At 41.0% G+C, this 13,541-nt stretch overlaps 1 protein-coding gene across 1 annotated transcript; it reads right to left on the bottom strand.

Moving 5' to 3' along the window:
• Nucleotides 1-590: 590 nt before the first annotated feature.
• LOC125883546 (uncharacterized) lies at nt 591-11,301 on the bottom strand. The gene is made up of 7 exons (XM_049567901.1): nt 11,177-11,301; nt 8,586-10,560; nt 8,288-8,451; nt 7,984-8,207; nt 3,796-3,925; nt 3,590-3,690; nt 591-3,005 (listed from the first exon to the last, which is right to left on the bottom strand). Exons 2-7 carry the CDS (start codon nt 10,540-10,542, stop codon nt 2,768-2,770), a joined length of 2,814 nt encoding a protein of 937 aa, XP_049423858.1. The 5' UTR covers nt 10,543-10,560; nt 11,177-11,301; the 3' UTR covers nt 591-2,767.
• Nucleotides 11,302-13,541: the final 2,240 nt, after the last annotated feature.

The raw sequence follows: 13,541 nt of genomic DNA on the forward strand, positions 1-13,541 counted from the left end.
TTACCCAGAGTTCATATAAACAGATCCTAAAAAAAAATTCAGTTTTAGTTAACAGTTAATTATCAAAATTCTCTGGGAATTAAAGTTGTAGTCACCATCTCATCCGCTACACATATGTTGCTGTATGGCCACACGTGCAGGATCTCTCCAGGGTAGGAATTCTGCCAGTGAACCAGAGTTCTTGCCTTAGCTGCCTAATGACATTGAAAACTTAGAGGAGACAGACCTGCAATATCCAAGAGTAGAATTTACAGCACTTATGAACAACAACCCAGCATCAGGTCTTACTGCAGTTAGCTGCAGTTCTTTCAGATAAACTGAGTTATGGCAGGGCTCATTAACCTCTGAATAAATACCCCCCTAAATTGAACAGTGGCAATGACCCTGAGATTGTGACATGTTCCTGCTTTATGGGTGGCATAAAATGTTGGGAAGCACTGTTCTAAACATTTCCTTGAGGGGTGACGTCAAATTCCACCCTTTGCTTTTGGCAAATTTATAAACACGTCCAAAAAATCGAGATCAGGTCAAGTTTGGCCGCTTCCTTCCTCTGGACTGCAAACAGAAAGAGAAATTGTGTTACAAAGACAGAAAAATTGAAGGAGCAGACATTTGCAGTAACTGATGTTGGCATGAATATAGGTGTGATGTGGGTCAGTGTGGAAGCATCAGCATGTTAGCATGCTTGTGTTAGCATTTAGAAGAAACCGTGCCAAAAATAACAGCCTCTCACACCAGCGTATGAGGCCTATGCTAACTACAAAACATAGAAATAATAGCAAATTGTTTGAATTACAATTTATTGGCCTTGATAACAAATTATTCTAATGTTCCCTGTCAGTGTTGCAGAACATGATCATGATCCAAACTATAGTTCCCTTTATGAATGTTGTACACATATATCAGCAAAAATATATCAGCAGTAAAATATAAACAAAAAAAGTCAAACATAACAATAGTAACAATAATAATATTAATGGTCAAGAACAATTCCTCAAAATAAGTAAAAAGTAAAAAGAAAGTCCCTTAAAACTAAACGACTGCACAGTATCTTATAACCGGTTCCAGAACAGCTGATTTGAGTTAGTTCAGTCAACTCTGAGTATGTTCAGTTAAGCCGACAATAAAAAGCCATCATCAGTGGAGCTCCAACTCCATGATTCATCATGGCAACAGGTAAATAAAAGACAGCGCCTCCATTTTAATCCAGTGGATGTAGAGATATTAATGCATGTGTCGCAGACGGTGCACGTTTATCTTTAAAACAAGAGCCTGAGTCAGAGCGAAGTGTAAATAAGTTAACCATAAAGTTAATTAAAAAAAAGTTTTATTCGGTGTTGTCCGTTTATTCATCAATTATTAGACTTACATTTCCTTAATGAAGATAAAGTGGTGGAATCTGACTGTGTATCAGGCTGTAGATACATTAGGCTACATTATATTAATCATATATATTAATATATTTGTACAGATTTAACCTGATGGGGAAACACACAGGAGGCAGCAACTGAAAAATAGGAAGATTTAAAACATATAGGCTAGGCTATAGATCAAAGACATAAAGACATGACTGTAAACTCACAGTCTGACCCAGTAAAAATATGTTTGGTGATTTGCACTTGAAAAGACGTTGAGGTTAAAATACAGATTTTAAAATGTTGCACATCTATTTGTATCTTGACTCAACAGCATTCAGTGACTTTATTTCAGCCACAAATGTAGTAAATTTAAAGACGCTGAAATGCTGCATCATTGCTCACTCAGAAATATTAACATATAATCCCCAATATTAGGCTATAGGAATTATGTTCCATCAGTGCGACCAATGACATCAGTGATAGAGATCATTAGTCATTGATACTACGTGTCTAAAGCTATGGTCTAAAGCTTCATACCAATTTTTAAAATTTAAATAATTAGACCTACACATTATGTGCAATAAACATTTGGGAGCTGCTCTAACAGACTGACAGTCTGATCCTTGTGCACAGTGTTATAAAAAATAATAAATATAAAAGGACAGAGGTTTGATTCTGAGCTGAGGGTGAATTCTCGTTGTGTAATATTTGAATGTAAAGACAAAAAGCGAAAAAGAAATGATTGATGTGCATAAATTCAGTAACTTAAGACAGTCCTGAGTAACAAACTAATACCCAACAGGATTTAGACTGTGACCGACGGTAAATCTCCGCTAATTAATGCACTTCGATACAAGCTTTGACACGGACTGAATGAATGAGGAAATGAAACAGCGTGTAAGAGGGAGGAGACAGAGAAAAACTCAGGGTTTCTTAATGAAAACCTGCCGTCAAGCAGGTTATGTTCACAGAGTCAACTGCCATGGTGATTGACTCAGAGTTTGATTTACCTCTCTTTCTGGAACTGAAAACCCAGAGTTTCCCTCATTTCAGGGTTAACATACTCAGAGTTTTCACTAAACCCGCTTTCTGGAATACCCCCCTGGTGTTGGTCACATTGTCATGGCTTACTGGGACACTTCAATAGAGGGCAGCCTTTGTTAATGTTATTTGTTACAACTGTGCTTTTCCTTTTATGAGTCTGATAATGTCAGGTGTGAAAAAGACCCATGGCACTTGGTTTTTTGTGCAGTCTTGTTGCCCTGTGCTGTTAAAACCTTGACATATGGGCGATACACTATAACTGTCAGAAAGGACCATATGACATCAGAACTGCTTGTTGTTAATACAAACTTTTGACTGTTAATAAGACTCTAAAGTCATTTTGAAGTCCTTGATCTTTTTTGATTTCAACTTGTGTCCTTTTCAACTTTCAGGTCACTGGATTGAGACTCTTGAACTGGGACAGTCAGATTCTCCTCAGGACTTATGGACAGCTTTGTGAAGCTGGTGGTGATGTCTTCTCTTTGAAACAGTTGCTTTAAAGGTGTCTCTGAATTCCATCCTCGGGTCTTGGCAAACTTGTAAACACATCCAAAGAGATCAGGAAACATCTTCATCAAATCAACTTGGGCTGCATCTTCCTCACTGCAAGCAAAAAGGAATATTTTAACATAAAGTAATAATGAACACCCGGCTTACAAATATTTGATAGTCATCTAATTTGTGAATGACACCCGTGATCCCATGATTACACTGTGTGCTGTCTTACCATAGACATTGTGACTGATGCATTCTGTTTAGATTTTTGTATGTATCATCTACTGCTAAACCATTTTAGAACAATAAAACGACTAGCACTAAACTGACCAGGAATCTAATGTATCTCTTTTGGTATCAAAGGAGGTAAAATGCTGGACATTTAATCCAGAATCATCATAAGGGCAAAAAAAACAAAATCATTTTAAAACAGTAAAGGATCAGACATTGGCAAAAACCAATGTGGGTGTAAAATAGGTCAGTGTTAAAGTGAAGTGAGGGGGATTAAACTCACACCAAGGTATCAGTGAAACAATGGGGAAACAACACCAACAACTACAACTTATCAGGCTCAGTCTTCAGAGCATATTTTCTGACTTTTATCTGCCTTCAACCCAATACAATGAAGGTGAATGGGATTTTGTTTGTGGAGCTCAGGGGAATGAAATGTTACAACTGCAAAACTGACTTACTAGTGCTCATGGAGGTTTCGTATGAAGCGCAGTAACCCAAATGTGTTTGCAGGATAGGGTTTCTTCTTGCCATCCATCTTCTGGAGCAACTCTGGTGGAAACTGTAATGCCAAACCTTAGTTATGATTACAGATAATGAAGTGGACCTCAGGAATACAAACTAGTTAGGTTCCACATGAAGAATGAAGTTGTTATGTTGCAGTCACCTTATCTCTCCACTGTTGGAAGGATCTATCCTCAGCACATTTTTCCAGTGAAGAGATCAGTTCCTGGTCAGCATTTCGACAGTTTTCAGCCTCCTTCCTGTTTCCAATCTTTATCAAGTATTCAACTTTCCTGAAAAATAAAATATACATTTTGGGTGTGTTGGGATTCACAGGACCACAGATGATTTGTCATTTGTTAAAATCTAAACTGGACATGTGAAAGCTTTTCCTCTCTGCATGCTCTTTGTTCTTCAAACAAAGACAGCTATTTGACACTCATCTCTACAGGAGGTCACCTCACACCTCAGTGAGACACAAGTCCCAAAACTTGATTGGACAGGACTGCTACAGTGACATGTGACTCTGTGATGTCACAAGCATCTGTAGAAGGTCTGCTCCCTTCAGACAGTCTTTCTCTTACATCTCTTCTCTGCTGGGCCTGGAAAAGCCCAGATGCTCTCTTGCTCATGACATGCCGAGCAGCACACACCACCTCTGACCAACTCAGAGGCCATTGCCCCAAACCACTAAAGGGAGGGCAATTGCTCACAGACTCTCTTTCTCCAGCTTCCTCTGAGTTTCACCTTTGGAAGAAAGGACACAACAAAAGCACTTTTCGGACGGGATTAGTTTTACATGGGCACGTGGGGCAATGTCACTTTACCACAGGACGTCAGTAATATTAATGGCCGATTCGCACGGGATAAGAAATATCAGTAAAACTACTACAAGTGGGAGGGGTAAATCCATTCACGCACCGCCGTCCCCTCCTGCCGTCATGTGTGTATGATAGGATGTGATTTAATGCTGTCATTAGCCCCTTTTCCATCGCAGGAACTTCTATCAATTACCTGGAATTTTGAAAAACTTCCGTGCGTTTCCACCGAAATTACCTGGGTCAAAAACTTTCCCTCAACCCCAAATTTACCCTGAAAAAAGTACCTAGTAAGGGTGTAGGACTTTTCAGATTACCCAGAATTCTTGAGAGGTGGGGCTGTTTGCCGAAGAACACTGATCGGTGGAACACACACACTTGCAGCGTTCCACATTTCCTGGTATGGGCAGCCCCTGTAGACTTTATTTCATTTCTACAAGCTTCACTTCGTTTGTGTTTTGATTAAGGATGGGTGCCAACACCTGGTACTAAATTAGCCCCGGGGCTAAATTATCAGAGACCGTAGTATTGATAAGCGCTAACGGTATCGGTTCTTTTGTGCCGGCGCTAATCTCCTCCACATACACACACACACACACACGCCGACGCCACACGGTAACCGGTGAACAGCTGAGCGGCTGCTTTGGAAACAAAGTGAAGATAACTCGAAAATGACTCGAGTTTACCGCAGCTAGACTCATTACTGTAGGTGATGTTAAACGTTAGTGGGTAAGCAGCCAGTACCTTATCAATACATGTGTTCAGCAGGCACGAACATGTAGACATGCAGACAGCAATATTCAATATGTTCCATCCACAGTCTCTCATCCACCAACACTAACGTTATGTCGTTATATGCTAGCTCTGCTGATAGCGAAGTGTTACTAAAAAGCTCACATGACAGGTGTCTGTATGTTGACTAACTTCGTTTGAAACTTATCTTAAAATACTTTTAAACTTTGCTGCTGGCTGAGACAAACAGCCCCACCTCTTTACCAGTGTGTAACACCGAGCTGGCGGAGCCAAATACAGGGCACAGGCCCAATCATCTATGTCATCACGCTAATTTGAATACATTTTCCGGAACCTTGAGATGCAGTGGAAACGCAAACCACACAGATTACCGGGAATTATTTTACCCAGGTAAACAAATTCCTGGTAATAAAAGTTCCTGGAAATGCTGGAAAAGGGGCTATTGAGTTATTTTTTAATATACTTTATTAATCCCCCTGAGGGAAAAGTCAGTTTTTTCACTCTTTTTGTCATTAACACACAGGTGTGAAAGACACAGACATGCACAAACAGGACCTATAACCCAAGCCCCTATGGACTGAGCTACTGCCACCCTGTCATTATTGTGATTGTTTGCAGATAGGTCATTAGTTGGCTTCACCAAAGCTAAGTGTTTAGTTCGCTAAACTAGACAAAAGGAGTGAAAAAACTGACTTTACCCTCAGGGGGATTAATGCTGTTCACAAACAGATTCTTGCACACAACTAAACAATCTCTGCACTAATCCAGACCGTTTGCAACACAAATCACATTCACATAGACTCATTAACAAATAGGCTTTCAACAGAGCTACACCCAGAGAGGCATCTCAAAATTCCCGCTTCTTTTCCTTTGTCTTTGTCCTGACCACATGGTCAGAGAAACACCTCCCCCAATCTTTGATTCGGCCATCTTGTAGTTCTCTGTTGTCAGCCATTTTGTGTTGTAGGCCAAACGGCCCTTTGATCACCACACCTGCCTTTGTCTCGGTCTCTCTCTTTCTGTCTCTCTCTCTCTCTTTCTATGTGTCTCTGTGACACACACACACACACACACACACACACACACACACACACACACACACACACACAGGTTGTATTGTTAGTTGGGTTATGGTTATTATTTAATTATTAATCAAAATTCCAAATTAATAGTTTAGCGTGTTTTATGGGAGTGATATTTTCAATTGGCTATCATTTTTCCCCATACGGGAATGTTGTCCCACGAGGTGATTTAATGTTAATTATAGCTCCAGTAGGCAACGTTGTTTTGGTATAATTGAGTAAAAATTTTATATCCTCTAAGGTCTGAGACAAACAATAGGTTTCTGCACCTCACCATGGCTCTGTGTTCAGCCTCTAAAGAATCAGTATCGTGCCGATGTGCATCAACCAATCAAAGGTCAGCTCAGACCACTGTGTTCCTATTGGCTGTTCTTCTGCATATGCGTGTTCCCATGCCGCCGGCAGAAGGGGAGAGCAAGCGGCAATGGCGAACAGTGCACCAAGTAAAATAGCTATTCCAGCATTGGCTACAACTGCCTACATGGCTAAACAACCCAAAAAAAGGAAGACAGAACTCGGTTCCCCGGAGCCCCGGGGAGAGGGGAAGGGTGAGGTGGGGCCGGGCCCAGTCGGAAGGTGCAAGGGTCGGCCGTGGGAGCCGAGCCTCGGGTGTATGTGCGGGGCGGGCTGCTGCGCGGTGAGGGAGAGCCGAGGCTCGGGAGTATGTGCGGGGCCGCGAGGGAGGGGCTCAGGGTGGAGACGAATGAAACTTAACTCAAATGAGACTCAAAAATCAACCGTTTTCAGGCTTTCTACCTACTGCAGCTTTAAGTCACTTTATTTAACATAATTATTAATTATTATTATCATAATTATTAATTATTTCCAATAGTCAACTTACAACATTAATGGTGTCCCCTTGGTGAGGCCGAATATTGTTGTTCCCAACATAATTGGTGCCTCTGTGTGATGCCTAATTTATGTTCCCTACAGGTGCACATTTGACAAAATATAAACAAGATAAACCCTTTCGTCATATCATACTGATAAAACAATTGTGATGTCGAGATGCCATGGAAATATGTTGGGAAATGGTACTTAGAAACAGTGCGCACAACTCAAAGTCTCAAGATAATGTCAGGTGTCACAGTTGCGATAAAGACTAATCAAACAAAACGACGGCACTCACTGATCCATCTTCTTTTGTATTTTAATTGTGGCCAGAAAGCGGAACGCGTTTCAGCATAAAGGCATCATCAGCGTTGATGATGGCTTTATGCTGAAATGCGTTCATTTTCTGTCCACAATTAAAACATGTTTCAGCGTAAAGCCGCCATCATCACTGCTGATGATGCCTTTACGCTGAAACAGGTTCGTTTTCTGTCCACAATTAAAATACAAAAGAAGATGGAACAGTGAGTGATGAACGCGTTTCAGCGTAAAGCCATCATCAATGCTGATGATGGCTTTACGCTGAAACACGTTTGTTTTGGTGATGGTGACCATAGTAAACATTATACCTGCTTAGCATCAGCATATTAGCATTGTCATTGTGTGTGCAGCATGCTGATGATACTTTATAGCTGACAGCACCTCTGTGCCTCTAAGCACAACCTCACAGAGGCGATACAGTATCTTGGCTTTAAACACAAAGTCTTGTTAACCCCACATTAGCTACAAAACTTGAACATCCGCATAAAGAAAAGCAAAACAGTTTCATTAACCTGAATGAATTGGTCATAATAAAAGTATCTCTACCTGTCATCGGTCCAGAAGAAGGGGTGACTCAAGCATTCTTCCACCTTAGGTCTGCTCTTTGGTTCTTTGTTGATCATCCACTCGATGAGATCCTTTGCCACCACATCTTGCACATGGTTTAAAGTGTAGCTCCCTTTATGAATGTTGTACTCACATTCAAAGGGTATGTCACCAAAAGGATGGTGTCCTCTAGAGAGGATATAATAAACCAGCATCCCTGCCACCTGAAAAGTTACATAGAAGTTTATTTAGTGAATGATTTTTCACCAAACCATCAAGAAAATATCTGTAGCAGAAAACAAACCTGTATGTCAGTGCTCCACTTGTATGGTGTGTCAGGTCTTCCTTCTAAAGTCTCCTTGGCCATCCAGCATTTTGTTCCTGCACTGCCTGTGCGTAGAGTTGTTTGTCCCATGGGTAACCGTCTGCTTATGCCAAAATCAGCTAATCTTGCCCTCCTGTTAACATCTGCACAACATATGTTGTAGATTAATTCAGTAAACACTATCATATATTGAACAAAATAAACTGAAATATTTTGTTGAGTTTGTATTTTTTGTGGTTAAATTCCATCATTTCAGTATACTTTGAACTTGTCTTACCGATCAAAACATTCTGTGGTTTGAGATCCCGGTGGAGAATTGGAGGACTTTGACAATGAAGCACCTTTAAACTCTCAAGTACCTCATAAATAAGTTTCTTTATCAGCAGACCACCATCTTTTTTCTTAATGTATTCTTCCAGGGTGTATTCACACAGTTGAAGACCAAGATATCCAAAGTTCTCATCCTCTGCAAAGTCAATGTATCGTACAATAGATGGATGATCCAGCTCTGGAAGTCGCAGGAATCCTTCCTCATTCTTCAGCTCCTGATAGTTGCATTTGGACATTCTCTTAATAGCAACTTCAGTGCCGTCATCTCTCAGCCCCAAGAAAACTTCAGTGCCATCACTTCCCTTCGCTATGCGGAACTCTGCATCGTTCACATAACTCATGCTCCCAGCTCTGGTGACTTTACTGTCATCAGTGCTCAGAAGTTTTTCTAATTGTTCTCTCCACCTTCCTTCTCTCTTGCTGATTTCTTCCCATTTGTGTTTTACTGATGACATGGTGGTGTTGATGTGGAATGGCTGCATATTCAAAGTTGACTCCATGATAGGAGCTGCTGTAAGATCAATTGTGCCATTGCAAACTTCATCGATTTGTTTTTCTTGCTTTTCTGAGTTTTCCTTGTTTTTCTTCTTCTTTTTCTTCTTTCTCTTGGATCCAGGTGATGCTTTAGAGTCTTCACATTCTGAGTTTGCTTTGCTGAAATGATCTTTCAGTCGTCTGAGCACCTCTTTCAGCTTGTCATTCATTTTCATGTCTGCAGATGTCAGTATGTCCTCAGGTACTGAAGTTATCCCCACTGATGGAAAGATGTTGGCCACATGTTTAACTGACAGTAAGTTTGCAAATACGCCGTATGTGAAGACTCTGGTGTCAGAGGAGTGCTGGTCCTTTATAAAAGGAGCAACTGTTTGGCAGAACTGATCAACAAAGTTGGGATCCCAGCCATTTGTGTCTTTTGTCTTCTGTGTTATCACATATAGTGTTTGCAGAGCAAGTTGACATGTATCATGTCTCTTTTTTGAGCCAAGCTGTTTCAGTAGATGGGGGATTATAGCCAAAGCCTGCTCATTTGGTATGTCTTCCACTGTGCAGAAAACTGTATGTAAACTGGAAATTGCCTGAATGACATAATCCTGGGGAATGTTTGGGAAACGACTGACTGCACCTGCAATGTAGGAGTTCAGGTTTCCAGTGTCCTTCAGCCATTTAATACATCCCTGGCGGTATTTTTCTGCATTCAGCCCATTCACATTAAAAAGTATTTCAATCATGGTCAGATGGGTCTGAGGTTCCTCCAGCAGCATGTGACTGTGAAAAGTTTTGAACACTTCTTTAATGGATTTCTGTTGCACAGCAATTACCACATCCAAGAAATATCTGATCTTGGAGCAAAATTGATCTCCTTGCAATGCAAGGTTATGAACCATCTGAGATATTTTTTCATTGTGAATATTATGTTCAGGATCAATGAAAGGCAACAATTGTATCGATGCACCAGCAGATATGAGCACTTTCACGACATCATCCCGGTCACTGATGGCAGCAGTCTGCAGTGGTGTGAGTAGCTGTATTGGATTTGATCCATTTGGATTAGCTTTTGCTTCAAGCAGTTTCTCCACAAAAAGGAGTGATGCTTTGGATATTGAGACATAATGCAAAGGTGTAAAACCTCTTTGGGAAGCCTTGTTTGGGTCTGCACCTTGTTGCAAAAGAAATGCACAGATGTCCTCCCTCTGATTTACAACAGCAGCAATCAATGGGGTTATATAGTCATCACGCTCTCTGCATGGGTAAACGTCATTAATGTTGTTGTCCTTAAGTAATTTTTTGAGCTTCTTGAGGTTGTCGTTAATAATACACTGTATTATGGGATGTGTTCCTGTTGGGGGGACTGGGACTTGTAATTCTGTGGTAAGATGGAAAGATGGAATTTGAAAGATACTCATTTCTTTGCTTCAGAGAAACTGTAAAAAAAGACAAATTTATAACGTTACTGTTGCATTTGGTGCCATTTTAAACTTTTGACAAGCGGCAAAAAGAATTACAGGTTCATATATTCATTTAATTTTCAAGTGTAATTTTTCAGTACTTCAGTACTCCATTTCACAAAATCCTAATTACCATCACTGTTTCTGGGTGGGTACAGATGGTGGATAATACAAGCCTGAGAGCAACTAAATCACAAACTATCCACATGGCTACATACAGTACAAAGGTGACATTCACCACCAAGGCTGTGAAAAAAAAAGCCCTCAGCCAACTGCTGACATTATTGCAAAATAATTTCATTCTACAACTTGAAAACTCTCCTTTTGCTGTTTTTGCTGAGGAAAGTAACAGGTTAAGTAGTGATTTCACTGGGACACAAATGAAGCTGAGCGTATCTTCAGTTAGGGAGGCTTTCTTTCTGCTTCATTCTTTCACAGCTCTTTCTCTCTCTGTCTCACTTCCCTGCTTCCTGCTTTAGACTTTGAACTTCATCATTCAGGCCGGAAACCAGAACTTAACTTTGAATGTTTACAGCAGATTATTTTAAAATACAATGTTAAGGTAAATGTTAAAGGATTGTGAGACACTTACAATGTCGACGTGGGGTGTCCGCTGCAGAGTGAATTATATCTACCAAAACTTCACGTGCTGTGCTTTTTTTTCTGTATTTCTATCTGACACTCTTTGTCTCCGACTCTGCCTCTGTCTCTGTTTCCTGCTCCTCCCCTGAGCGTTTTGGCAGTTTCAAAATGCTTGTGAGGGGAAATGGGTTGGGCTTCAGCAGGAAACATCTGCGGGACATGCTCCTGCACTTCTATTTTTTCTCGCTGATTTCCCTCCCAAAGTCTCTCTGAACATGATGATCTGATGATCCAGTCACCAAAGTCCAAATGCGAAAAGATCGAAGCTGATACCAATGTTGAAATGTTCATCTCAGTGCCTTCAGCTGTTACGTAGGTTTGCATGTATCTTGGGAGGACAGAACTGTTCCAACCAATATGTGAACAAACTGGTTCACATTATTCTCAGTCTAACTGTTCTGTACATGAAAATACTGGACAGACTGCGTCATGTAGGCTGTACTGATTCAGTATTCAATACGGGATGATCCTGTATCATATCTGATCAGAAGTGTTTTCAGTAGGTTTTGGTATTCCACCTCAGATGAAGAGCAGCGCACAGCGGCTTAAACCTTGCCTCTTCCTGACAGAGTCTCAAACTGGACTGTGTGCCTTTCACACAGTCTCAAGAGGATACTATATCACCACAGCAATAATGTGACGCACAGTTCACAGGCGCCTGAGCAATGGAACAAGTGAAGTTTAAGTTTAAGTTTATTTACCTTATTAATCCCCCTGAGGGGAAATTCAATGTTTTCACTCTTGCTTGTCAATTACACACAGGTCTGAAAGACACACACATGCACAAACAGGACCTATACATGCACAAAGTGGAGAGATGTCAGAGTGAGGGGGCTGCCCTTGGTGAGGCGCCCCGAGTGGTTGGGGGGTTCGGTGCCTTGCTCAGGGGCACCTCAGCAGTGCCCAGGAGGTGAACTGGCACCTCTCCAGCTACCAGTCCACGCTCCATATTTGGTCTGGACGGGGACTCGAACTGACAACCCTCCGGTTCCCAACCCAAGTCCCTGTGGACTGAACTACTGCCGCCCCCAGCAAATGCATTATTCGGTCAGGGGAAGAAAAAGTTTTGCCAAAACATTTCTGGACCTCCCTGATCACTGATCAATCGATCAGAACAGTGCTCGGTCGCGCAGTGTATGAGAGAGGCAGACAAACACAGTGAAGCCTCACCAGACAGCACCTCAGTGTATGAATTAACAGTCAAACGTTCAGCTGTGAAAAGTGACTTCTTTAGACTTTGTTTTATTTTCAGTTTTAGTCAGACTTTAAATGGGATTCTTTACTAATACAGGGACATATCGTTCTCCTTTCGTCAGCTGCTCTTTACTGTGCTTTAATTTATTAATTAATAGCACACAGCAAAAGTTAAAGGAGAGGTTTTATTATCACAGTGTGTTTTAATTTACTTAGGGTGCTTTCAGACCTAGAGTTCACTTGCTTTGGTCCAAATCAGAGATTCATATTGTGACAAAGTTGCATAATTGCCTAGAGTTGGTTCATGTTCTCAGGTCATTTACAAGCGGTCAGAATTTCCATTCGGGAAAAATCCAGGAAGTAGAGTAGACTTGCAAGATAAATGTGACACTTTCTAGTGTCACAATGGAGGGACAACTACGCAGGTTGATTTTAGCGCTGCTCATCGTGGACTATATTGCTGTCATTGTTCATTTTAGTCAAACCATACAGTTTGAAAACGAGGCGCGGCTCCAACTAGAAAACAATGTTGTGATGCATTGGATGTGCTGAATGTGCATATTAAGGCAGTACAGGAGGAGGTGCACATTAATAATCCTCCAGGACTGTAACATGCTCATGTTTAACCCAAACAATGTGTCATGTGACTGCAGTTGGTTCAGATCAAGGTTGGAGCACATTCTCAAACCGCACCAGAGTTTGTTTGTAACTGGACCGAGACCACCTCTTCAAGGAGGTCTCAGTCCGGTTGTTTTGGTGCACATGGTGCGATTGCTGTGTTCACACCTGCCCAAACGAACCGCACTCAGGGGGCAAACAAACCTGAGTTCGATTTAACCTGACCATAAAGTCTGTTCAAGGTGGAGCTTTTAAGTCTTATATAACTGCTGGAAAGTTTATTAAATAATCATGCATTGTGTTTTAATTGTTACATTTTTTGAGTTATAATCTGAATCTGCAACATAACCAGTAACATGCTGTTAGGTAAATGTAGTGGGACAGGGTTTACGTCTCAAGTACAAGTATACAGTTGTGGGGATATGTGAGATATGTTTTGAATGTACACAAAGTTTTTAACATGAACACAAATCTTGCTGAAACACCTGTGAGCTATTCAAGTC

This window comes from Epinephelus fuscoguttatus, linkage group LG23 (genome assembly GCF_011397635.1).
Source record: "Epinephelus fuscoguttatus linkage group LG23, E.fuscoguttatus.final_Chr_v1".
Taxonomy (NCBI): domain Eukaryota; kingdom Metazoa; phylum Chordata; class Actinopteri; order Perciformes; family Serranidae; genus Epinephelus; species Epinephelus fuscoguttatus.